The 27,159-nt window shown below is 54.3% G+C and overlaps 1 protein-coding gene across 1 annotated transcript in view; it reads right to left on the bottom strand.

The window, feature by feature from the left end:
• Positions 1-7,507, bottom strand: part of LOC145358148 (ectonucleoside triphosphate diphosphohydrolase 2-like) — a 52,259-nt gene extending 44,752 nt beyond the window's left edge. Inside the window, exon 1 of the mRNA XM_080211843.1 lies at positions 7,303-7,507. Within this exon, the coding sequence (XP_080067969.1) occupies positions 7,303-7,416 (114 nt within the window). The 5' untranslated portion in view covers positions 7,417-7,507. The remainder of the gene's footprint in view (positions 1-7,302) is intronic.
• Between the last annotated feature and the right edge of the window lie 19,652 nt (positions 7,508-27,159).

Raw genomic sequence — 27,159 nt, 5'->3', positions numbered from 1 at the left:
CTAAACTATTCCAATGTTATCCATGTGCCTATCCACTGATAGACTGCTCTTGGTTCGGCTTTGTAAAGAGGTTCAGAAAGGCAAGAATTAAGTTTGGAATAAGTTTCCCTTACAGCTGCATAGAGTTAAAGCAATGGGTCAATAGTTCTAAAGTGGCTGGCAGGACGGCATTGCTGTTCTAGAGCCATAGAACATTACAGCTCAGAAACAGGCCTCTTGCCCCTTCTTGTCTGTGCCAAACCAATTTTTGCCTAGTCCCACTGACCTGCACTTGAACCATATCCCACCACACCCCTCTCATCCAGGAACCCGTCCAAGTTTTTCTGAAAAGTGACCCCGCAATCAGTTCTGTGCAACCAGTTACACTGGGAACGGGAGAGGCACCCAACTGCGTGCATTATACAAGAGAAAATTAGACAAACACTGAACAAAATATCCAAATACGGGGAGAAATGATCAGACTAAGTGGGGTGTTGGAAGGTGCAAGGGGAGGGATACAGTTCCACACACACTGACTCTCACAAACTTTCACCCAACCCTGTTGTTGAAAGCAGTTCCTCCTCTGCTGTCTCTCTCTGTGACCGGGGAATGTCAGTGCGTGTTAGCCAGCGCCAGGTTAGAGGTGACGGAGAACGATATAAAGCTGTCCACAGCGGTCAGAGAACAACCTTGCGCAATGAGGCTGAGGTTATGACCCTGAGGGTGTGAAGTCTGGTACTTCCTCATTCCAAAACGGGAAATGGGAAGACTTCACATTTAGAATGAGTAAGTGATGGTTTGTACTCCTGGCTGCCTGCTCCCTGGAGTTACACTGAGACTGGGTGAAAAGAAGCCATGGGGAACTGCCCATGTTCAGGTGTAAAGCTTTACTTGTCAGCTTCGACCATGTTTGTCTCTCTTGTGGGGACCATGAATTGTATTCGATTAGAAATTGAATTTAATTATTGGGTAAAGCAGGCAATGGTTTCAGACTTGTCCAGTCCATTCCAAGCATTGGCTTTGCATCATAGAACCCTACAGTGCAGAAAGAGACCCTTCTGCCCATCGAGTCTGCACCCACCATAATCCTACCCAGGCCCTACCCCCATATCCCTACCTATTATACCCACTAATCCCTCGAACCTACACATCCCTGGACACTAAGGGACAATTTCTTAGCATGACCAATCAACCTAACCCGCACATCTTTGGACTGTGGGAGGAAACCGGAGTACCCGGAGGAAACCCACGCAGACACGAGGTGAATGTGCAAACTCCACACAGACAGTGACCCAAGCCGGGAGTCGAACCCAGGACCCTGGAGCTGTGAAGCAGCAGTGCTAACCCACTGTGCTACCGTGTTGCCGTATCATGAAAAGTAGAGTAAAACATGTTTAAAAATCACCAAGAAGAGTGGGTGAAAAGAGGAGGCAGAGGAACCTTAGGTGTAGTAAGGTTTTCTAGCACCAGTAATGGTGATTGAGAGAACAGAATTTATTAATTATCGATTAATAAAGAAAAATAAATAAACAGAATAAAAATAGCAGGACAGGGAATCTGAGGCAGCTGCAGAATCCTGGAGTTCACGGACACTCTGTATCTCCAGGTAAAACATGCCTTCAGTAAATATCTTCAACTTGAGAAGATTGGATGGAGAGTCAGTGTGTGTGGAACCCGTACCCCAGTGAGAGTCAGTGTGTGTGGAACTGTACCCCAGTGAGAGTCAGTGTGTGTGGAACTGTACCCCAGTGAGAGTCAGTGTGTGTGGAACTGTCCCCCAGTGAGAGTCAGTGTGTGTGGGACCCGTACCCCAGTGAGAGTCAGTGTGTGTGGGACTGTACCCCAGTGAGAGTCAGTGTGTGTGGGACCCGTACCCCAGTGAGAGTCAGTGTGTGTGGAACTGTACCCCAGTGAGAGTCAGTGTGTGTGGGACCCGTACCCCAGTGAGAGTCAGTGTGTGTGGAACTGTACCCCAGTGAGAGTCAGTGTGTGTGGGACCCGTACCCCAGTGAGAGTCAGTGTGTGTGGAACTGTACCCCAGTGAGAGTCAGTGTGTGTGGAACTGTACCCCAGTGAGAGTCAGTGTGTGTGGAACTGTACCCCAGTGAGAGTCAGTGTGTGTGGGACCCGTAACCCAGTGAGAGTCAGTGTGTGTGGGACCCGTACCCCAGTGAGAGTCAGTGTGTGTGGAACTCGTACCCCAGTGAGAGTCAGTGTGTGTGGGACCCGTACCCCAGTGAGAGTCAGTGTGTGTGGGACCCGTACCCCAGTGAGAGTCAGTGTGTGTGGACCCCGTACCCCAGTGAGAGTCAGTGTGTGTGGGACCCGTACCCCAGTGAGAGTCAGTGTGTGTGGAACTGTACCCCAGTGAGAGTCAGTGTGTGTGGAACTGTATCCCAGTGAGAGTCAGTGTGTGTGGGACCCGTACCCCAGTGAGAGTCAGTGTGTGTGGAACCCGTACCCCAGTGAGAGTCAGTGTGTGTGGAACTGTACCCCAGTGAGAGTCAGTGTGTGTGGGACCCGTACCCCAGTGAGACTCAGTGTGTGTGGGACCCGTACCCCAGTGAGAGTCAGTGTGTGTGGAACTGTTCCCCAGTGAGAGTCAGTGTGTGTGGAACTGTATCCCAGTGAGAGTCAGTGTATGTGTGGGACCCGTACCCCAGTGAGAGTCAGTGTGTGTGGGACCCGTACCCCAGTGAGAGTCAGTGTGTGTGGAACTGTACCCCAGTGAGAGTCAGTGTGTGTGGAACTGTACCCCAGTGAGAGTCAGTGTGTGTGGAACTGTACCCCAATGAGAGTCAGTGTGTGTGGAACTGTACCCCAATGAGAGTCAGTGTGTGTGGGACCCGTAACCCAGTGAGAGTCAGTGTGTGTGGAACTGTACCCCAGTGAGAGTCAGTGTGTGTGGGACTGTATCCCAGTGAGAGTCAGTGTGTGTGGGACCCGTATCCCAGTGAGAGTCAGTGTGTGTGGAACTGTACCCCAGTGAGAGTCAGTGTGTGTGGGACCCGTAACCCAGTGAGAGTCAGTGTGTGTGGAACTGTACCCCAATGAGAGTCAGTGTGTGTGGAACTGTACCCCAGTGAGACTCAGTGTGTGTGGGACCCGTAACCCAGTGAGAGTCAGTGTGTGGGACCCGTACCCCAGTGAGAGTCAGTGTGTGTGAGACCCGTACCCCAGTGAGAGTCAGTGTGTGTGGAACTGTACCCCAGTGAGAGTCAGTGTGTGTGGAACTGTTCCCCAGTGAGAGTCAGTGTGTGTGGAACTGTCCCCCAGTGAGAGTCAGTGTGTGTGGAACTGTATCCCAGTGAGAGTCAGTGTGTGTGGAACTGTGCCCCAGTGAGAGTCAGTGTGTGTGGAACCCATACCCCAGTGAGAGTCAGTGTGTGTGGAACTGTACCCCAGTGAGAGTCAGTGTGTGTGGAACTGTACCCCAGTGAGAGTCAGTGTGTGTGGAACTGTGCCCCAGTGAGAGTCAGTGTGTGTGGAACCCATACCCCAGTGAGAGTCAGTGTGTGTGGAACTGTCCCCCAGTGAGAGTCAGTGTGTGGGACCCGTACCCCAGTGAGAGTCAGTGTGTGTGGGACCCGTACCCCAGTGAGAGTCAGTGTGTGTGGGACCCGTACCCCAGTGAGAGTCAGTGTGTGTGGACCCCGTACCCCAGTGAGAGTCAGTGTGTGTGAGACCCGTACCCCAGTGAGAGTCAGTGTGTGTGGGACCCGTACCCCAGTGAGAGTCAGTGTGTGTGGGACCCGTACCCCAGTGAGAGTCAGTGTGTGTGGGACCCGTACCCCAGTGAGAGTCAGTGTGTGTGGAACTGTACCCCAGTGAGAGTCAGTGTGTGTGGGACCCGTACCCCAGTGAGAGTCAGTGTGTGTGGAACTGTACCCCAGTGAGAGTCAGTGTGTGTGGAACTGTATCCCAGTGAGAGTCAGTGTGTGTGGAACTGTACCCCAGTGAGAGTCAGTGTGTGTGGGACCCGTACCCCAGTGAGAGTCAGTGTGTGTGGAACTGTCCCCCAGTGAGAGTCAGTGTGTGTGGAACCCGTACCCCAGTGAGAGTCAGTGTGTGTGGAACTGTATCCCAGTGAGAGTCAGTGTGTGTGGAACTGTACCCCAGTGAGAGTCATTGTGTGTGGAACTGTACCCCAGTGAGAGTCAGTGTGTGTGGAACTGTACCCCAGTGAGAGTCAGTGTGTGTGGAACTGTACCCCAGTGAGAGTCAGTGTGTGTCGAGCTCTACCAAGTCATGTTTTTTTTCATTCAAGCATATTAGTATATATATGTTTAGAATGATCAGGAATAGTTAGCACAGCTTTGTCAAGGGCAGGTTGTGCCTTACGAGCCTAGTTGAGTTCTTTGAAAATGTGTCTGAACACATTGACAAAGAGTGGTGGATGTGGTTTACATGGACTTCAGCAAGGCGTTTGATAAGGTCCCCCATGCAAGACTTCTTGAGAAGGTGAGAGGACATGGGATCCAAGGGGCTTTGGCTTTGTGGATCCAGAACTGGCTTGCCTGCAGAAGGCAGAGAGTGGTTGTGGATGGGTCTTTTTCTGCATGGAGGTCGGTCACCAGTGGAGTGCCCCAGGGATCTGTTCTAGGACCCTTGCTGTTTGTCATTTTCATAAATGACCTGGATGAGGAAGTGGAGGGATGGGTTAGCAAGTTCGCAGACGATACGAAGGTTGGTGGTGTTGTGGATGGTCTGGAGGGATGTCAGAAGTTGCAGCGTGACATAGATAGGATGCAAGACTGGGCGGAGAAGTGGCAGATGGACTTCAACGCGGATAAATGTGTAGTGGTCCATTTTGGCAGGACCAATGGGATGAAGGAATACAATATCAAGGGTAGGAGTCTTAGCTGTGTTGAAGAGCAGGGGGATCTTGGGGTCCAGGTCCATAGGACTCTTAAATCGGCCTCGCAGGTGGAGGATGTGGTCAAGAAGGCGTATGGTGTACTGGCCTTCATTAATCGAGGGATTGAGTTTAGGAATCAGGAGGTAATGCTGCAACTTTATAAGACCCTTGTCAGACCCCACTTGGAGTACTGTGTGCAGTTCTGGTCGCCTCACTACAGGAAGGATGTGGAAGCTATTGCGAGGGTGCAGAGGAGATTTACAAGGATGTTGCCTGGATTGGGAGGCATGCCTTATGAGGATAGGTTGAGGGAGCTGGGACTCTTCTCCCTGGAGAGACGAAGGATGAGAGGTGACCTGATAGAGGTTTATAAAATATTGAGAGGTATAGATAGGGTGGATTCTCGGAGGCTATTTCCCAGGGCTGAAATGGTCGCTACGAGAGGACACAGGTTTAAGGTGCTGGGGAGCAAGTACAGAGGAGATGTCAGGGGTAAGTTTTTCACTCAGAGGGAGGTGAGTGAATGGAATCGGCTGCCAGCGGTGGTGGTGGAGGTGAACTCACTGGGGTCTTTTAAAAGACTTCTGGATGAGTACATGGGAATCAATGGGATTGGGAGTTACAGATAGTTCTATGGCTTGGCAGGTATGGATATGATCGGCGCAACTTGTGGGCCGAAGGGCCTGTTTGTGCTGTAGTGTTCTATGTTCTATGTCCTATGTTCTATAACTATAGTTATTAGCAAATCCACTCCAGTGGTGTTTCAGCCATCACAAATAATTCAAATCATCAAAACTAATTTCTCCTTATGTCACCTCTTGGATCTTTTGCAATTTACAACTTATTTTTGTCTGTTCTGGCTCGCCTCTTGTCAACCTGTTCTTTGACTCTGAGATGGATAGAAAGTTGTGTTTTCCTCTGCCTGTAGCACACATGGTTCAGGTTTGGGTTGGTATTTCACCAAGAGAGAGGCAGTTCTGAAAGTCTGAGGCAGGAGGTGAAGGAACAGCAGAGGGAGCCCTGGCACCGAGAGACGGTCACTGCACTCTGAGTCTGGTACCCACTGTGAAAGTGGGCGAGCCGCTCGGAAACTGATCCTGGGAAAGAGGGGATGCGATAAGAGAAGGGATTGGAATGAGCAGATAGGATGATGCGCTGAAGCCTAACAGCAGAATCACAGCCCAGTGTGTGTACAAGTAGATGGTTCATAATAAATCTCCCAGCCGGGGCTGGGGACCCCTGAATAAAAACAGTATTGTGGCCTTACTGTTCCACATTCAGTCTGCTAAGTATCGACCCGTTACAATCCACTTGTTGACAGAGGTTTAGAATGAGGCACAGTTTCTGGGTGGGAGAATTTGTTCCTATTTTCAGGAATATCAGCACAGAGGCTGAATCCTTCTGAAAACCAAATGTCCCTGCACATTCCTACTGAGCCTGTGCTAACACTGGACACAACAAACGCGGGACACGACAAACGCGGGACACGACAAACGCGGGACACGACAAACGCGGGACACGACAAACGCGGGACATGACAAACACGGGGCGTGGTAAATACAGGACACGACAAACACGAGACATGACAAACACAAGATATGGTAAACACAGGACACGACAAACACGGGACGCGACAAACACGGGACACGACAAACGCGGGACACGACAAACGCGGGACACGACAAACGCGGGACACAGTAAACATGGGACATGACAAACACGGGACGTGGTAAATACAGGACATGACAAACACGAGACATGGCAAACACAAGATATGGTAAACACAGGACACGACAAACGCGGGACACGACAAACGCGGGACACAACAAACGCGGGACACAGTAAACATGGGACATGACAAACACGGGACGTGGTAAATACAGGACACGACAAACACGAGACATGGCAAACACAAGATATGGTAAACACAGGACACGACAAACACAGGACATGACACAGAAGATGACAAACATGGGACACGACAAATACTTGACATGGCAAATACATGATGTGGCAAACATGAGACACATCAAATACACAATGTAGCAAACACAGGTCACGGCAAATGCACGCTGCGGCAAACATGGGACACGGCAGATACATGATGTAGTAAACATGGGTCATGGCAAACACACATCAAGGCGCTCAGAGGACTCTGTAAACAGGGCACACGACAAACACTCGAAATGGCAGATACATTATGTGATAAAGATGGGACACAACATGACAGACACAGGACATTGCAAAGAGGGGACACGGTAAAGATATCTGGTAAAAATCAGAGGCAGCGAGCAGCCAGGGCTGGGAGTTACCGGGATCCATCCAGCCCTGGGCTGGGCTCAATCTCTCTGCTCCCTTCCAGCCGGGTTCGCTCTGAGAGCGGAGGGTGAGTCCCGGGCTCTGAGCCTCGGGCTCCGGGGGATGGAGGCAGCAGGGAGGGGGCAGGGGGCAGGGGGCAGACTCACCTTGTGGGGAGGAGGCTGTTCCATATCCCGGGTGGTGGCACACAGCAGAATGATCCCCAACAGTCCCAAAAAGCCGAGAGCCAGAGAGAGGAGGCAGTGAGGGATGGAAGGCATCGCTGAGCTGCGGAGACAGGCTGATGCTGCGGGTTTGTGAGTGAGAGGCTGCAGAGTGGGCTCAGGGAAACTCCTCAAACCACAGCCCGGAACTCACTCACTCACTCACTCACACACAGCACAGCCGCTCCCACACACTGTCTGTCCAGCAGGAACACAACCCCCTACACAGGGAACACATCAGAGAGCAAACCTGTCCCCCAGAGCCTCAAATCCAACACACTTTCACAGCAAGTAGCAACCTGCCCCTGGAATCACTCCAAAAACACTCACACACACACACACACCCAGTGCAGCACTGTCAGAGGGTCAGTGCTGAGGGAGCGCCGCACTGTCAGAGGGTCAGTGCTGAGGGAGCGCCGCACCGTCAGAGGGTCAGTGCTGAGGGAGCGCCGCACTGTCAGAGGGTCAGTGCTGAGGGAGTGCCGCACTGTCAGAGGGTCAGTACTGAGGGAGTGCCGCACTGTCAGAGGGTCAGTACTGAGGGAGTGCCGCACTGTCAGAGGGTCAGTGCTGAGGGAGTGCAGCACTGTCAGAGGGTCAGTGCTGAGGGAGTGCCGCACTGTCAGAGGGTCAGTGCTGAGGGAGTGCCGCACTGTCAGAGGGTCAGTGCTGAGGGAGTGCCGCACTGTCAGAGGGTCAGTGCTGAGGGAGTGCCGCACTGTCAGAGGGTCAGTGCTGAGGGAGTGCCGCACCGTCAGAGGGTCAGTGCTGAGGGAGCGCCGCACTGTCAGAGGGTCAGTGCTGAGGGAGCGCCGCACTGTCAGAGGGTCAGTGCTGAGGGAGTGCCGCACTGTCAGAGGGTCAGTGCTGAGGGAGTGCAGCACTGTCAGAGGGTCAGTGCTGAGGGAGCGCCGCACTGTCAGAGGGTCAGTGCTGAGGGAGTGCCGCACTGTCAGAGGGTCAGTACTGAGGGAGTGCCGCACTGTCAGAGGGTCAGTGCTGAGGGAGTGCCGCACTGTCAGAGGGTCAGTACTGAGGGAGTGCCGCACTGTCAGAGGGTCAGTGCTGAGGGAGTGCCGCACTGTCAGAGGGTCAGTGCTGAGGGAGTGCTGCACTGTCAGAGGGTCAGTGCTGAGGGAGTGCCGCACTGTCAGAGGGTCAGTACTGAGGGAGCGCCGCACTGTCAGAGGGTCAGTGCTGAGGGAGTGCCGCACTGTCAGAGGGTCAGTGCTGAGGGAGTGCCGCACTGTCAGAGGGTCAGTGCTGAGGGAGTGCCGCACTGTCAGAGGGTGAGTACTGAGGGAGTGCCGCACTGTCAGAGGGTCAGTGCTGAGGGAGTGCCGCACTGTCAGAGGGTCGGTGCTGAGGGAGTGCCGCACTGTCAGAGGGTCAGTACTGAGGGAGTGCCGCACTGTCAGAGGGTCAGTGCTGAGGGAGTGCCGCACTGTCAGAGGGTCAGTACTGAGGGAGTGCCGCACTGTCAGAGGGTGAGTACTGAGGGAGCGCCGCACTGTCAGAGGGTCAGTGCTGAGGGAGCGCCGCACTGTCAGAGGGTCAGTGCTGAGGGAGTGCCGCACTGTCAGAGGGTCAGTGCTGAGGGAGTGCCGCACTGTCAGAGGGTCAGTGCCGAGGGAGTGCCGCACTGTCAGAGGGTCAGTGCTGAGGGAGCGCCGCACTGTCAGAGGGTCAGTGCAGAGGGAGCGCAGCACTGTCAGAGGGTCAGTGCCGAGGGAGTGCCGCACTGTCAGAGGGTCAGTGCCGAGGGAGTGCCGCACTGTCAGAGGGTCAGTGCCGAGGGAGTGCCGCACTGTCAGAGGGTCAGTGCCGAGGGAGTGCCGCACTGTCAGAGGGTCAGTGCCGAGGGAGTGCCGCACTGTCAGAGGGTCAGTGCCGAGGGAGCGCCGCACTGTCAGAAGGTCAGTGCCGAGGGAGCGCCGCACTGTCAGAGGGTCGGTGCTGAGGGAGTGCCGCACTGTCAGAGGGTCGGTGCTGAGGGAGTGCCGCACTGTCAGAGGGTCAGTGCTGAGGGAGTGCCGCACTGTCAGAGGGTCAGTACTGAGGGAGTGCCGCACTGTCAGAGGGTCAGTACTGAGGGAGTGCCGCACTGTCAGAGGGTCAGTACTGAGGGAGTGCCGCACTGTCAGAGGGTCAGTGCTGAGGGAGTGCCGCACTGTCAGAGGGTCGGTGCTGAGGGAGTGCCGCACTGTCAGAGGGTCAGTGCTGAGAGAATGCCGCACTGTCAGAGGGTCAGTGCTGAGGGAGTGCCGCGCTGTCAGAGGGTCAGTGCTGAGGGAGCGCCGCACTGTCAGAGGGTCAGCGCTGAGGGAGCGCCGCACTGTCAGAGGGTCAGTACTGAGGGAGTGCCGCACTGTCAGAGGGTCAGTGCTGAGGGAGCGCCGCACTGTCAGAGGGTCAGTGCTGAGGGAGTGCCGCACTGTCAGAGGGTCAGTGCTGAGGGAGCGCTGCACTGTCAGAGGGTCAGTGCTGAGGGAATGCCGCGCTGTCAGAGGGTCAGTGCTGAGGGAGTGCCGCACTGTCAGAGGGTCAGTGCTGAGGGAGTGCCGCACTGTCAGAGGGTCAGTGCTGAGGGAGCGCTGCACTGTCAGAGGGTCAGTGCTGAGGGAATGCCGCACTGTCAGAGGGTCAGTGCTGAGGGAGCGCCGCACTGTCGGAGGGTCAGTGCTGAGGGAGCGCCGCACTGTCAGAGGGTCAGTGCTGAGGGAGCGCCGCACTGTCAGAGGGTCAGTGCTGAGGGAGCGCCGCACTGTCAGAGGGTCAGTGCTGAGGGAGCGCCGCACTGTCAGAGGGTCAGTGCTGAGGGAGCGCCGCACTGTCAGAGGGTCAGTGCTGAGGGAGCGCCGCACTGTCAGAGGGTCAGTGCTGAGGGAGCGCCGCACTGTCAGAGGGTCAGTGCTGAGGGAGCGCCGCACTGTCAGAGGGTCAGTGCTGAGGGAGCGCCGCACTGTCAGAGGGTCAGTGCTGAGGGAGCGCCGCACTGTCAGAGGGTCAGTGCTGAGGGAGCGCCGCACTGTCAGAGGGTCAGTGCTGAGGGAGCGCCGCACTGTCAGAGGGTCAGTGCTGAGGGAGCGCCGCACTGTCAGAGGGTCAGTGCTGAGGGAGCGCCGCACTGTCAGAGGGTCAGTGCTGAGGGAGTGCCGCACTGTCAGAGGGTCAGTGCTGAGGGAGCGCCGCACTGTCAGAGGGTCAGTGCTGAGGGAGCGCCGCACTGTCAGAGGGTCAGTGCTGAGGGAGTGCCGCACTGTCAGAGGGTCAGTGCTGAGGGAGCGCCGCACTGTCAGAGGGTCAGTGCTGAGGGAGCGCCGCACTGTCAGAGGGTCAGTGCTGAGGGAGCGCCGCACTGTCAGAGGGTCAGTGCTGAGGGAGCGCCGCACTGTCAGAGGGTCAGTGCTGAGGGAGCGCCGCACTGTCAGAGGGTCAGTGCTGAGGGAGCGCCGCACTGTCAGAGGGTCAGTGCTGAGGGAGCGCCGCACTGTCAGAGGGTCAGTGCTGAGGGGACGCCGCACTGTCAGAGGGTCAGTACTGAGGGAGCGCCGCACTGTCAGAGGGTCAGTGCTGAGGGAGCGCCGCACTGTCAGAGGGTCAGTGCTGAGGGAGCGCCGCACTGTCAGAGGGTCAGTGCTGAGGGGACGCCGCACTGTCAGAGGGTCAGTGCTGAGGGAGCGCCGCACTGTCAGAGGGTCAGTGCTGAGGGAGCGCCGCACTGTCAGAGGGTGAGCGCTGAGGGAGCGCCGCACTGTCAGAGGGTCAGTGCTGAGGGAGCGCCGCACTGTCAGAGGGTCAGTGCTGAGGGAGTGCCGCACTGTCAGAGGGTCAGTGCTGAGGGAGTGCTGCACTGTCAGAGGGTCAGTGCTGAGGGAGTGCCGCACTGTCAGAGGGTCAGTGCTGAGGGAGTGCCGCACTGTCAGAGGGTCAATGCTGAGGGAGTGCTGCACTGTCAGAGGGTCAGTGCTGAGGGAGTGCCGCACTGTCAGAGGGTCAGTGCTGAGGGAGTGCCGCACTGTCAGAGGGTCAGTGCTGAGGGAGTGCTGCACTGTCAGAGGGTCAGTGCTGAGGGAGTGCCGCACTGTCAGAGGGTCAGTGCTGAGGGAGTGCTGCACTGTCAGAGGGTCAGTGCTGAGGGAGCGCCGCACTGTCAGAGGGTCAGTGCTGAGGGAGTGCCGCACTGTCAGAGGGTCAGTGCTGAGGGAGTGCCGCACTGTCAGAGGGTCAATGCTGAGGGAGTGCTGCACTGTCAGAGGGTCAGTGCTGAGGGAGTGCCGCACTGTCAGAGGGTCAGTGCTGAGGGAGTGCCGCACTGTCAGAGGGTCAGTGCTGAGGGAGTGCTGCACTGTCAGAGGGTCAGTGCTGAGGGAGTGCCGCACTGTCAGAGGGTCAGTGCTGAGGGAGTGCCGCACTGTCAGAGGGTCAGTGCTGAGGGAGTGCCGCACTGTCAGAGGGTCAGTGCTGAGGGAGTGCCGCACTGTCAGAGGGTCAATGCTGAGGGAGTGCTGCACTGTCAGAGGGTCAGTGCTGAGGGAGTGCCGCACTGTCAGAGGGTCAGTGCTGAGGGAGTGCCGCACTGTCAGAGGGTCAGTGCTGAGGGAGTGCCGCACTGTCAGAGGGTCAGTGCTGAGGGAGCGCCGCACTGTCAGAGGGTCAGTGCTGAGGGAGCGCCGCACTGTCAGAGGGTCAGTGCTGAGGGAGTGCTGCACTGTCAGAGGGTCAGTGCTGAGGGAGTGCCGCACTGTCAGAGGGTCAGTGCCGAGGGAGTGCCGCACTGTCAGAGGGTCAGTGCTGAGGGAGCGCCGCACTGTCAGAGGGTCAGCGCTGAGGGAGTGCCGCACTGTCAGAGGGTCAGTGCTGAGGGAGTGCCGCACTGTCAGAGGGTCAATGCTGAGGGAGTGCTGCACTGTCAGAGGGTCAGTGCTGAGGGAGTGCCGCACTGTCAGAGGGTCAGTGCTGAGGGAGTGCTGCACTGTCAGAGGGTCAGTGCTGAGGGAGTGCCGCACTGTCAGAGGGTCAGTGCTGAGGGAGCGCCGCACTGTCAGAGGGTCAGTGCTGAGGGAGTGCCGCACTGTCAGAGGGTCAGTGCTGAGGGAGTGCCGCACTGTCAGAGGGTGAGTACTGAGGGAGTGCCGCACTGTCAGAGGGTCAATGCTGAGGGAGTGCTGCACTGTCAGAGGGTCAGTGCTGAGGGAGTGCCGCACTGTCAGAGGGTCAGTGCTGAGGGAGCGCCGCACTGTCAGAGGGTCAGTGCTGAGGGAGTGCCGCACTGTCAGAGGGTCAGTGCTGAGGGAGCGCCGCACTGTCAGAGGGTCAGTGCTGAGGGAGTGCTGCACTGTCAGAGGGTCAGTGCTGAGGGAGCGCCGCACTGTCAGAGGGTCAGTGCTGAGGGAGCGCCGCACTGTCAGAGGGTCAGCGCTGAGGGAGTGCCGCACTGTCAGAGGGTCAGTGCTGAGGGAGCGCCGCACTGTCAGAGGGTCAGTGCTGAGGGAGCGCCGCACTGTCAGAGGGTCAGTGCTGAGGGAGCGCCGCGCTGTCAGAGGGTCAGTGCTGAGGGAGCGCCGCGCTGTCAGAGGGTCAGTGCTGAGGGAGTGCCGCGCTGTCAGAGGGTCAGTGCTGAGGGAGCGCCGCGCTGTCAGAGGGTCAGTGCTGAGGGAGTGCCGCACTGTCAGAGGGTCAGTGCTGAGGGAGCGCCGCACTGTCAGAGGGTCAGTGCTGAGGGAGTGCCGCACTGTCAGAGGGTCAGTGCTGAGGGAGCGCCGCACTGTCAGAGGGTCAGTGCTGAGGGAGCGCCGCACTGTCAGAGGGTCAGTGCTGAGGGAGTGCCGCACTGTCAGAGGGCCAGTACTGAGGGAGTGCCGCACTGTCAGAGGGTCAGTGCTGAGGGAGCGCCGCACTGTCAGAGGGTCAGTGCTGAGGGAGCGCCGCACTGTCAGAGGGTCAGTGCTGAGGGAGTGCCGCACTGTCAGAGGGTCAGTGCTGAGGGAGTGCTGCACTGTCAGAGGGTCAGTGCTGAGGGAGTGCCGCACTGTCAGAGGGTCAGTGCTGAGGGAGCGCCGCACTGTCAGAGGGTCAGTGCTGAGGGAGCGCCGCACTGTCAGAGGGTCAGTGCTGAGGGAGTGCCGCACTGTCAGAGGGCCAGTACTGAGGGAGTGCCGCACTGTCAGAGGGTCAGTGCTGAGGGAGCGCCGCACTGTCAGAGGGTCAGTGCTGAGGGAGTGCCGCACTGTCAGGTCTTTACAGTTTGGGAGGAGACTGGAGCCCTTGGTGAAAACACATGCAGACATGTGGAGAATGTGCAAACTCCGCTCAGACAGACAAGTATCGAGTCCAGGTCTCCAGTGCCATGTGGCACCAGTGCCAACAACCGTGCCACCCATGGTGTAGTGGGTACAACCCTATCCTCTGGGATGCAAGCTTCAGGTTCAAGTTTCACTCCTGGAGTTGCTGATCATGGAAGGTGTTCCTGATGTGGTTTAACAGGCAACCTGGGAATTATCCCCTCACTTCCCAAAGTGAAATGTGCCTTTGCTAATACTGTAAATGCAGTAAGAAGCTTCACAACCCCAGGTTTAAATCCAGCCAGTTTATTTGGTAATAATCCCACAGTCTTTCAGAAACACTGTTCCTGTGTCAGGTGCGTGGAAGGTTCTAATACAATAAAACAGCTCGTTTTGTTTTACTAATGGTGTCCATTCCTGTGTGTGGAATGAAATGTTGCACAGTGACCCCAGCTCTGTTCGAACCAGGGCTTTGTACAAATGAAGCATAGTTCTACCCCCTAGTGACCCAGTCACCGAGATAGAATGATCAGTGTCCCACTTACCTTTTTGATTATGTTCCCTGCCTGTTCAGGATGACCTCTGTACCTTCTCGTCTCCTTGAACCTCCAGCGTCCAGCGTTTCGCCACTGGCAGAATTTCCCAGCTTTAGGTTCAAAGTGGTTGACCTCGAATCTGTTTGCCACAGCTCTGATCGTTCATCTAAATTTGAAATTGAGCAAGTTATATTCACTGGGACTGAGGAGATTCTGAATGAGGGATACAGAGGCGGTGAGAACGAGAGAGAACTCAGGAATTTAGGATCCAGACAACAGCCCGGGATGAAGGAGGAAAGAGGATCGGGAATGCTGGCGAGAGCAGAATTGAGGAATGCTGAGACCTTGGAGAGTTGTAGATCTGCAGAGATTGGACAAGGTCAGATTGGATGAGATGTCAAATTGAGACATTGCTGAATGGGGGCCCAATATAAGGAGCATAATTGGGTAATGATAAATGGGATTTGGTGAAAGGCAGATGAGGTTTAGATGTCCAGATCACGAACAACCTGTCCTGGTCCCCCCATGCTGACACTATAGTTAAGAAAGCCCATCAACACCTCTACTTTCTCAGAAGACTAAGGAAATTTGGCATGTCCGCTACGACTCTCACCAACTTTTACAGATGCACCATAGAAAGCATTCTTTCTGGTTGTATCACAGCTTGGTCTGGGCTCCTGCTCTGCCCAAGATGGCAAGGAACTACAAAATGTTGTGAATGTAGCCCAATCCATCACGCAAACCAGCCTCCCATCCATTGACTCTGTCTACACTTCCCGCTGCCTTGGAAAAGCAGCCAGCATAATTAAGAACTCCACACACCCCGGACATGCTCTCTTCCACCTTCTTCCGTCAGGAAAAAGATACAAAAATCTGAGGTCCCGTACCAACCGACTCAAGAACAGCTTCTTCCCTGCTGCTGTCAGGCTTTTGAATGGACCTACCTCGCATTAAGTTGATCTTTCCCTCTACCCTAGCTACGACACTGCATTCTGCACTCTCTCCTTTCCTTCTCTATGAATTGTCTGTATAGCGTGTAAAAAACAATACTTTTCACTGTATACTAATACACATGACAATAATAAATCAAATCAAAGGAGTTTTAGACAGAGAAGGATTATCTTTGTATCCTGGAATATTAAACAATTCCGACATCTAACGGTCCAGCTGGAAACGGCTGGTTAATTGGTCGAGCCAATTATTTCTCATAAATTCATACCTACGTCTTTTGTGCTTTGGGCATTGAAGCTGAGTTGGCATCAGAACGGCCAGGGTGAGAGAGAAAGAGAATGGAGGACTTATTGAGTTTTTTGAGAAGGTGACCAAAGAGGTGGATGGGGGCAAGGCAGTTGACGTGGTATACATGGATTTTAGTAACTTAAAATAGATTTTAGAAAGTTGGGAATCAAGTAGATAAGGTTGTTAAGAAGGCGTACGGTGTCTTGGCGTTTATTGGTAGGGGGATTGAATTTAGGAGTCGCAGTGTAATGTTGCAACTGTACACAACTCTGGTGCGGCCGCACTTGGAGTACTGTGTGCAGTTCTGGTCCCCGCATTACAAGAAGGATGTGGAGGCGTTGGAGAGGGTGCAGAGGAGGTTTACTAGGATGTTGCCTGGTATGGTGGGGAGGTCCTATGAGGAGAGACTGAGGGATTTAGGGTTGTTTTCGTTGGAAAGAAGGCGGCTAAGAGGGGATCTTATTGAAACATATAAGATGATTAGAGGTTTAGATAGGGTGGATAGTGATAGCCTTTTTCCTCGGATGGAGAAAGCTAGCACGAGGGGGCATGGCTTTAAATTAAGGGGGGGTAGCTACAGGACGGATGTCAGGGGTAGGTTCTTTACCCAGCGGGTGGTGAGGGATTGGAATGCCCTGCCTGCTGCAGTTGTAAATGCGTCTAGTTTGGGGGCGTTTAAGAGATCTCTGGATAGGTTTATGGACGAAAAGGGATTGGTATAGGCTAGTGGGTCATTGTTTTTGTAACTGGTCGGCGCAACATCGTGGGCCGAAGGGCCTGTTCTGCGCTGTAATGTTCTATGTTCTATGTTCTATATGACTGAAGGTTGGGACCAATGGTTTGACAACACGCAGTTGTGAGGACACTGTCTTCAGGGGTGACACAGAAAGAAGTTGCCTTTTCTGTGTTGAGATCATGGGAATAGAGAGGCCATAAGAGAGGGAATGACTGAGTGGTTGGTCATGAAGATGAGAAGAGAAGGTTGAGAGGAGAATTCTTGGAAAGATTCAAGATAATGAGGGGTCTGGACAGAGTAGATGGGGGGAGATTGTTCCCATTGGTGGAAGGGTCAATGATATGGAGATGCCGGCGTTGGACTGGGGTGAAACAGAAAGACAATGCCAGCTTAAAGTCCAACAAGATTATTTGTAGCAAATGCCGCAAGCTTTCGGAATAGGCTGTCCCTTCATCAGGTGGCTGGGAGGAAGGATTAATAATCAGAGGGTACGGGTTAAAGGACTTGGAGATAGAGACATGAGGACCTGTGGTCTGGACTGCATTGCCTGAGATAGTAATGGAGGCAGATTCACTCAACAGGGAATTGGATGACAATCTTATAAGAAGAGATTGGCAGGGCTGGAGAAAAGATGTGGGAGTGGGACTTCAGGAATCGCTCTTAGAGAGTACCAGCATAGACACAGTGGGCTGAATGGCCTTCTTTACTGTATTCTATAATTCAATGAGCAGTGGGGATCAGACCAAGGTATCACGTAGCGGGAGGAGCCACGCTACACTCTGGCATGGCACGGTGGCACAGTGGTGAGCACTGCTGCCTCACAGAGCCAGAGACCCAGGTTCGATTCCCACCTTAGGTCATTGTCTGCGTAGACAGTTTGCATGTTCTCCCCGTGTCTGCGTGGGTTGCTCTGGTTTCCTGCCACAATCCAAAAGACATGCGGGCTGGGTGCGTTGGGCATGCTAAATTCTCCTTCAGTGTATCCAAACAGGTGCCAGAGTGTGGAGATTAGGGGATTTCCACAGTAATTTCATTGCAGTGTTAATGTAAGCCTTACTTGTGACGATAATAAATAAACTGATGGCCTGGGTAGAACAAGTGGTGGGAGACGTAACCAGGTGGGGAAGCTTTGTTTAGGGGGAAGGGGGTCACCACCCCTCAGCCAGGTTCCCGCTGAGACAATGAGGTTGTTACAGTCATCTATAATGAGGTGGAAAGAGCCTTGTTCTCAAGTGGAGAGAGCTGGTGGTGGGGAGAGCTGATTTACTGGTTAATCTACACGCTCTACACTAGGAGGGTGCATGAGGGGGGGAGAGGATTGGCAATATTATCCCTTAGTAAACCTGCAGAGCGGGAAGTTCAGTGGGAGAGTGGGATGGGGGTTCCAAGCATTTCAATGAGCTGGACAGAAGGTGTGAGTAGATGATGAAGGTATGTTGAAGGGTTGGGTTTGAGATTTGGGAGGCTGGAGTATCTGAGAGAGGAGAAATGAAAGGAGATACGATGCCAAGAGAGGGGAGCCTCGGAGGGTGAAATAGAATGGAAGAAAAGGGGGTTGTAGATTTGAGGGACTGAGAATTGGGGTGGTGGGGAGAAAGACAAACACTCACCAATGCAAACTCAAATTTCCAAAGGCCACATGGCCAGGAACGATCCAGAAAATAGCACAACAGAGGGACCTCGGTGTCCTTGTGCATGAGTCACAAAAACCCAGCTTGCAGGTGCAGCAGGTGGTCAGGAAGGCGAATGGGATGCTGGCCTTCATCGCGAGGGGGATTGAATATAAAAGTAGGGAGGTCTTGCTGCGGCTGTATAGGGCATTGGTGAGGCCGCAGCTGGAGTACTGTGTGCAATTTTGGTCGCCGCACTTACGCAAGGATATTTTGGCCTTGGAGGGAGTGCAGAGGAGGTTTACTAGGCTGATACCGGAGTTGAGGGGGTTGAGCTTTGAGGAGAGGCTGAATAAACTAGGCTTGTACTCGTTAGAGTTTAGAAGAATGAGGGGAGATCTCATTGAGACGTATAAGATGATGAATGGGATGGATAGGATAGAGGTGGAGAGACTCTTCCCGCTCAGAAAGGACAGTAGGACTAGGGGGCACAGCCTCAAGATAAAGGGGGGGCGGTTTAGAACGGAGTTGAGGAGGAACTTCTTCACTCAAAGGGTGGTGAATCTCTGGAATTCTCTGCCCGTTGAAGTGGTGGAGGCTGCCTCGCTAAATATTTTTAAGACGCGGGTTGATGGGTTTTTGATAAGCGAGGGGATTAAGGGTTATGGGGAGAGGGCGGGAATGTGGAACTGAGCCACGACAGATCAGCCATGATCTTATTGAATGGCGGGGCAGGCTCGAAGGGCTAGATGGCCTACTCCTGCTCCTATTTCTTATGTTCTTATGTTCTTATGATTCTCATTTCAAATCCAAGGTTAATAACACAGTAATAGTGCAGAAAGGAGCAGAGTGGGAATGGGACACAAACAGATCGAGTGAGCAGACAGAACAAGGCAGATGGGGTATGATGTGGGAAAAGACAAAGTCATCACTTTGGAGCGAAGAAAGATCAAAGGATTTTCTAAATGGTGACAAAGCAGGAGCTGCGCTTAAATAGAAACTTACCCAGTGTGGATACAAATGGTTGGAGATGGAAGGATATAGGAGATAAGGTTCAGTAGCATTGGGATGTCCCTGGTAATGTATAAGGATGTGGAATGATAATAATGTTTTTCTCTTTTAATTCACAGGTTTTAAGTTGGTCCACCTCGTGTCCATCGAGGGGCATACACACGATGGGTCGTACTGGGGCTGCTCTTGGTTGTTCGAGATTGGCCTCGTGCTTCATGTCGTTAGTGTGTGCCTAAACTGGACCAGATACTGGGCAAGCCGACAGCTCAGTGACTATCGCTGATTCCTGTGCAGACACATGGATTTGGGCCGGTGTCTGTGGGAGTTTGCGCATTCTCCCCGTGCTTGCGTGGGTTTTCTCCGGGTGCTCCGGTTTCCTCCCACACCCCAAAGATGTGCTGTTAGGCTGATTGGAGGTAATAAATTGTCCCGAAATTAGTTTCCCTCAATGTGGAATGCCATAAACAACAGATAAGGGTCATGGGTGGAGGGGGTAATGTTAAAATGGCGGCGCGGGCTCGTTGGGCCGAAGGGCCTGTTTCCCGGGCTGTTTTTGTTCTTTGGATAAATATAAAAATATAACCAAAAAGCTACCAATTCAGGAGAGAGCACAGAATGAGAGTTACATTACAATTATGTGAAACTGTGGTTGGTTCTATCGTGTTCTGTTCAGTAAGAAGTCTGACAACACCAGGTTAAAGTCCAACAGGTTTATTTGGTAGCACGAGCTTTTGGAGCGTCGCCCCTTCATCAGGTGACTGAAGAATTCAGTTTACAAACAGGGCATATATAGACACAGACTCAATTTACAAGACAATGGTTGGAATGTGAGTCTTTACAGGTAATCAAGACTTTACAGGTACAGACAATGTGAATGGAGAGAGGGTTAAGCACAGGTTAAAGAGATGTGTATTGACTCCAGCCAGGACAGTTAGTGAGATGTTGCAAACCCAGGCAAGTCACGGGGGTTACAGATAGTGTGACATGAACCCAAGATCCCTGTTGAGACCGTCCTCATGTGTGCGGAACTTGGCTATCAGTCTCTGTTCAGCGACTCTGCGCTGTGGTGTGTCGTGAAGGCCGCCTTGGAGAACGCTTACCTGAAGGTCAGAGGCTGAATGCCCGTGACCACTGAAGTGTTCGCCAACAGGAAGGGAACAGTCTTGCCTGGTGATTGTCGAGCGATGTTCATTCATCCGCTGTCGTAGCGTCTGCATGGTCTCCCCAATGTACCATGCCTCGGGACATCCTTTCCTGCAACGTATCAGGTAGACAATGTGTCACAAGAGTATGTACCCGTGTACCTGGTGGATGGTGTTCTCATGTGAGATAACTCATGTCAATGATTCGTGCAGAGGTTGCTGTGGCAGGGTTGTGTGGTATTGTGGTCACTGTTCTCCTGAAGACTGGGTAGTTTGCTATGGACAATGGTCTGTTTGAGGTTGTGTTGTTGTTTGAAGGCAAGAAGTGGGGGTGTGGGGATGGCCCTGGCGAGATGTTCGTCTTCATCAATGATATGTTAAAGGCTCCGGAGTTGATGTCATAGCATCTCCGCTCTGAGGAAGTACTGGATGATGAAAGATACCCTGTCCACCGTATCCCGAGTTTGTCTTCTGAGGAAGTCTGTGCTGTGGCACATCAGGGAACGAGAGGAGGAATTATTCAGGGCGTTCCGTCTCAGCAAGTCGGAGAGGCAAAATACCAGACAATGAAGGGTTAATATATGAGGACAAGCTCCACAATCTAGGTTTGCACTCTCTGAAGTATATTAGATAAAGGGATGGTCTAACTGAGTGTTTGATGATAGAGTTGATGGAGAAAAACTATTTCCTTGATGGGACAATCCAGAACAAGGTCGGGAGAGCAGAATTAGGAGCAGGGGGTAGGTCCCTCTGCCAATTAGGCTGCTACACCACCCGGTAAGACCATGGGTGAACAAATTTGAATCCCATTTTCTTATTTGATGACACCTGTTCACCCCCCCCACACACCCACAGCCCCCCCAAATCCCTTTTTTTTGGGGGGTACCCGAATCCTTTATTGGTCAATAATCTGACCTGAATATATTCCCAGCCTTGCTGCACCCTCTGTACTCTCCAGGGAAGAGAATTCCAAAGACCCTCAGAGACGGAGACAGAACATTAATATTCAGGCTGGGCTGTTCAGGAACGATGCCCGGAAGTATTTCTTCGCTCAGAGAGGAACGGGAACCGGGATGACAGCTCCTCCGAGAAGGCTGCTTAGCCGGGGGGTCAGCTGACGGTTTAAACACTCAGATTTGTCCGGGTTACGAACCACCGTTTGAAAAATTCATACAAAGGATGTGGGTTTCACATCCTTTGCACACGCTGGCTTGCTTTTGAGAAACCGGTGATGAAACAGTTTCCTGTGCTCACTAACGTCAATCTGATTATTTCAGAATCACACGGCTGTGGGCCTGGAGTCACGGGCGGTCCAGACCGAGAAAGGACATTTGTCAACCAACTGGGTTTGTACAACAATCCGGTGCTGAAACTAACGTTTCGTCCCAGCTTTTTATCAATCAATGGAATTTAATTTGCCCAGCCATTGGTGGGATTTGAACTCAGATCTCTGCGTCACCAGCCCAGAAATCTAGATTACTAGTCTATTAACGATATTTCTTTGAACAAATGAGGTTGAAGTATCACCCACGGTCTAATTGAACATAAGAACATAAGAAATAGGAGCAGGAGTAGGCCATCTAGCCCTTCGAGCCTGTCCCGCCATTCAATAAGATCATGGCTGATCTGTCGCTGCTCAGTTCCACTTTCCCGCCCCTCTCCCCATAACCCTTAATCCCCTCTCTTATCAAGAACCCATCAACCCGCGTCTTAAAAATATTTAGCGAGGCAGCCTCCACCACTTCAACGGGCAGAGAATTCCAGAGATTCACCACCCTTTGAGTGAAGAAGTTCCTCCTCAACTCCGTTCTAAACCGCCCCCCCTTTATCTTGAGGCTGTGCCCTCTAGTCCTACTGTCCTTTCTGAGCGGGAAGAATCTCTCTACCTCTCCCCTATCCATCCCATTCATCATCTTATACGTCTCTATAAGATCCCCCCTCATCCTTCTAAACCCAACGAGTACAGACCCAGTCTATTTAGTCTCTCTTCAAAGGCCAATCCCCTCATCTCTGGTATCGGTATTGAATGGGATTGAGGGGATGAATGGCCTCCTGCTGTCGCCATGATCCCCTGTGGGGGGGGGGTGGAGGGAATCAATTGGGGGTCATGAGTTTTTTGGGGTGATGAGAAGGGGCAGGTGGTGTTTGGGGAGAGGGGTGACTGGCAAGACCTGGGGAGAAGGTAGTCTGGCAGGGCCTGGAAGGTGGGGGTGTGGGGGGGGTGGTGACTGGCAGGGCCTGGGGAGAGGGGAGACGGGCAGGGCCTGGGGAGAGGGGGGAGGGGCAGGGCCTGGGGAGAGGGGGGAGGGGCAGGGCCTGGGGAGAGGGGGAGGGGCAGGGCCTGGGGAGAGGGGGGAGGGGCAGGGCCTGGGGAGAGGGGGAGGGGCAGGGCCCGGGGAGAGGGGGAGGGGCAGGGCCCGGGGAGAGGGGGAGGGGCAGGGCCCGGGGAGAGGGGGGAGGGGCAGGGCCCGGGGAGAGGGGGAGGGGCAGGGCCCGGGGAGAGGGGGAGGGGCAGGGCCCGGGGAGAGGGGGACGGGCAGGGCCCGGGGAGAGGGGGATGGGCAGGGCCCGGGGAGAGGGGGACGGACAGGGCCTAGGGGAGAGGGGGAGGGGCAGGGCCTGGGGAGAGGGGGACGGACAGGGCCTGGGGAGAGGGGGGACGGACAGGGCCTGGGGAGAGGGGGGAGGGGCAGGGCCTGGGGAGAGGGGGAGGGGCAGGGCCCGGGGAGAGGGGGACGGGCAGGGCCCGGGGAGAGGGGGACGGGCAGGGCCCGGGGAGAGGGGGACGGGCAGGGCCCTGGGAGAGGGGGAGGGGCAGGGCCTGGGGAGAAGGGGGAGGGGCAGGGCCTGGGGAGAGGGGGAGGGGCAGGGCCCGGGGAGAGGGGGACGGGCAGGGCCTGGGGAGAGGGGGACGGGCAGGGCCCGGGGAGAGGGGGACGGACAGGGCCTCGGGGAGAGGGGGAGGGGCAGGGCCTGGGGAGAGGGGGACGGACAGGGCCTGGGGAGAGGGGGGACGGACAGGGCCTGGGGAGAGGGGGGACGGACAGGTCCTGGGGAGAGGGGGACGGGCAGGGCCTGGGGAGAGGGGGGACGGACAGGGCCTGGGGAGAGGGGGACGGGCAGGGCCTGGGGAGAGGGGGAGGGGCAGGGCCTGGGGAGGGGGGGTGCGGACAGGGCCTGGGGTAGTGGGGGAGGGGCAGGGCCTGGGGAGAGGGGGACGGGCAGGGCCTGGGGTAGTGGGGGTGATCAGGATTTGGGGTTAGCCAGTTGTTGTTCAGTAGCAGAGACAATCGGGAGATTTATTGTAGTTTTATTCGGGTAATAACTCAGGGACCTGGACACAGGCAATCCTGCAGACTGATCCCCTCAGGACAGACTCCTGAAACACAAGTTGGGTCAGTTATTTGCTTATGAAAAGGATCTGAGATCAGGTAAAAGTTGCCACCTGTTCATTTTGACACAGCAGAACGTGTGGAATCTTCCAGCAGATTAAACTGGGGCTTTCACACAGCCTGAATTCGAGAAATGGGGCTGTGAGGGGAAATCTCTCTCCATTGTCCCAGGAAATAGTCCCAAGGGGCGATTGAGAAATGTGCTATTTGTCTGTTTTATTCCAGCTTCCCCCAGTCTCTATGGAAATGAAAATCTCCCAGTGGACACAGCCTGTTCCTGCTACACAACCTTCTATCCACACCGCCCCAACAGCCCTCACCATATCTGCCTCCCAGTTTCTGAGTTGTCACATTTTCCTAGGTTTAACACAGTCTGCTTTAAAAAATCAGCTATCCGAGATTTCAGACATTTCTTCCTGAATCTGGAGTTACAATCTGATTGTACACGGGTTCGATTCCCGGCTCGGGTCACTGTCTGTCTGGAGTTTGCACATTCTCCTCGTGTCTGCGTGGGTTTCCTCTGGGTGCTCCGGTTTCCTCCCACAGTCCCAAAGATGTAAGAACATAAGAAATAGGAGCAGGAGTAGGCCATCTAGCCCTTCCAGCCTGCCCCGCCATTCAATAAGATCATGGCTGATCTGAAGTGGATCAGTTCCACTTTCCCGCTTTCTCCCCATAACCCTTAATCCCTGTCTATCAGAAACCTATCTACCCATGACTTAAATATATTTAGCGAGGCAGCCTCCACCACTTCAACGGGCAGAGAATTCCAGAGATTCACCACCCTTTGAGTGAAGAAGTTCCTCCTCAACTCTGATCTAAACCGCCCCCCCTTTATCTTGAGGCTGTGCCCCCTAGTCCTACTGTCCTTTCTGAGCGGGAAGAGTCTCTCCACCTCTATCCTATCCATCCCATTCATCATCTTATACATCTCAATGAGATCTCCCCTCATTCTTCTAAACTCTAACGAGTACAAGCCTAGTTTATTCAGCCTCTCCTCATAGCTCAACCTCCTCAACTCCGGTATCAGCCTAGTAAACCTCCTCTGCACTCCCTCCAAGGCCAAAATATCTTTGCGTAAGTGCGGCGACCAAAACTGCACACAGTACTCCAGCTGCGGCCTCACCAATGCCCTATACAGCTGCAGCAAGACCTCCCTACTTTTATATTGAATCCCCCTCGCTATGAAGGCCAGCATCCCATTCGCCTTCCTGACCACCTGCTGCACCTGTAGACTGGGTTTTTGCGACTCATGCACAAGGACCCCCAGGTCCCTCTGCACCGTCGCCTGCTGCAGCTTTTCACCCCGTAAGTAATAGTCCTTCCTACCATTATTCCTACCAAAGTGGACAACTTCACACTTGCCAACATTGTCAACATTGCCAACAATGTGCAGGTTAGGTTGATTGGCCGTGCTAAGAAATTGCCCCTTAGTGTCCAGGGATGTGTAGTTTAGAGGGATTAGTGGGTATAATATGTAGGGATATGGGGGTAGGGTCTGAGTGGGATTGTGTTCGGTGCAGACTGAATGGGCTGAAGGGCCTCTTTCTGCACTGTAGGGTTTCTATGATCTCCTGTTCCTATCAGGGGGTTATTGTCACTCTCTGTCACCAATGCATCTCCAGGAACAGCCTGCCTCAGTAATCTGGTAATCCCAGTACTGGTGTCACTCTCCCTGACAATGGAACCCGGTTTGGACCCAATTTTCATAGAATAGAACATTCCAGCACAGTACAGGCCCTTCGGCCCTCAATGTTGCGCCGACCAGTGGAACCAATCTAATGACCCTCTAACCTAAACTATTCCAATGTTATCCATATGCCTATCCACTGACCGTTTGAACGCCCTTAAAGTTGGCGAGTCCACAACTGCTGCAGGCAGGGCATTCCACACCCTTACTACCCTCTGAGTAAAGAACCTACCTCTGACATCCGTCCTATAATTACCACCCCTTAATTTAAAGCTATGTCCCCTCGTGTTAGCCATCACCATCCGAGGTAAAACGCTCTCACTGTCCATCCTATCCAATCGTCTGATCATCTTGTATGCCTCAATCAGGTCACCTCGTAACCTTCTTCTCTCCAATGAAAATAACCTCAAGTCCCTCAGCCTTTCCTCATAAGACCTTCCCACCATACCAGGCAACATCCTGGTAAACCTCCTCTGCACCCTTTCCAATGCCTCCACATCTTTCTTATAATGCGGCGACCAGAACTGTACGCAATACTCCAAGTGCGGCCGCACCAGAGTTTTGTGCAGTTGTAACATGACCTCACGGCTCCGAAATTCAATCCCTCTACCAATAAAAGCTAACACACCGTACGCCTTCTTAACAACCTTATCAACCTGGGTGCCAACTTTCAGGGAGCTATGCACATGTACCCCGATTACTTCCCCGGTTAACTATTCTTTCCTTCTGGGACCCCACACCACTTCCAGATGTTTCGATTGGTGTTTTGGATACCTGTAAACCAGTGACATTATTGTGACGACCTGCGCTCGCTGGATTTGGCTGGGACCCATCTGTGTCCCACCTGGGGTGCGCTCGGTGTGGAGGAGGTCCTTTCAGGTAAGGAGGGACTGCCGTGTGTGTTGATGAGATCGGTCTGTGTGCCTGGCGTTAAGTGGGCTCTGTGGGAATAATTGGAGTCGGGCTCATGGTTCAATTCCCTCGCTCCAGGTTCAGAGGCTCCCACTGGAGTGACTGTGGGGAAAAAATGAGCGTTGATGCAAATTGAGATGGAATAATATAGCGTGACGTAGGCTTGGTCTAAAGCACAGCCAGCTCTCAGCTTCACCTCACTCACATCAGCACATCCCAAAACAGGCAACGGAATCACTTCCAACCACCGCGCTTCCAGGTCCCTTCAATCTCCTGACGGAACAAACCTCTATCAATCTCAGTTCTGATATATTCAATTGACCCACAGCCTGGGGGGGAGGGGGGGGGGGAGGCACCTCCAGGTTTCCACTCCTGTTTGTCTGACATCACTCCCTGTACCCTTTCTGTCCCAGTGCTGCACCCTCGCTCTGCCCCAGTGCTGCACCCTCGCTCTGTCCCAGTGCTGTACCCTCTCTCTGTCCCAGTGCTGCACCCTCGCTCTGTCCCAGTGCTGTACCCTCGCTCTGTCCCAGTGCTGTACCCTCGCTCTGTCCCAGTGCTGTACCCTCGCTCTGTCCCAGTGCTGTACCCTCGCTCTGTCCCAGTGCTGTACCCTCGCACTGTCCCAGTGCTGTACCCTCGCTCTGTCCCAGTGCTGTACCCTCGCTCTGTCCCAGTGCTGTACCCTCGCACTGTCCCAGTGCTGTACCCTCGCTCTGTCCCAGTGCTGTACCCTCGCTCTGTCCCAGTGCTGTACCCTCGCTCTGTCCCAGTGCTGCACCCTCGCTCCTTCCCAGTGCTGTACCGTCTCTCTGCCCCAGTGCTGTACCCTCGCTCCTTCCCAGTGCTGTACCCTCACTCTGTCCCAGTGCTGTACCCTCTCTCTGCCCCAGTGCTGTACCCTCTCTCTGTCCCAGTGCTGTACCCTCCCTCTGCCCCAGTGCTGTACCCTCGCTCTGTCCCAGTGCTGTACCCTCGCACTGTCCCAGTGCTGCACCCTCTCTCTGTCCCAGTGCTGTACCCTCGCTCTGTCCCAGTGCTGTACCCTCGCTCTGTCCCAGTGCTGTACCCTCGCTCTGTCCCAGTGCTGCACCCTCGCTCCTTCCCAGTGCTGTACCCTCGCACTGTCCCAGTGCTGTACTCTCTCTCTGCCCCAGTGCTGTACCCTCGCTCCTTCCCAGTGCTGTACCCTCACTCTGTCCCAGTGCTGTACCCTCGCTCTGTCCCAGTGCTGTACCCTCGCTCTGT

Source organism: Carcharhinus amblyrhynchos, chromosome 25 (genome assembly GCF_965287045.1).
Source record: "Carcharhinus amblyrhynchos chromosome 25, sCarAmb.v2.hapA, whole genome shotgun sequence".
Lineage (NCBI taxonomy): Eukaryota > Metazoa > Chordata > Chondrichthyes > Carcharhiniformes > Carcharhinidae > Carcharhinus > Carcharhinus amblyrhynchos.
Note: the sequence above shows the minus strand (reverse complement) of the source record. Positions and strands in the feature narration are given on the sequence as shown.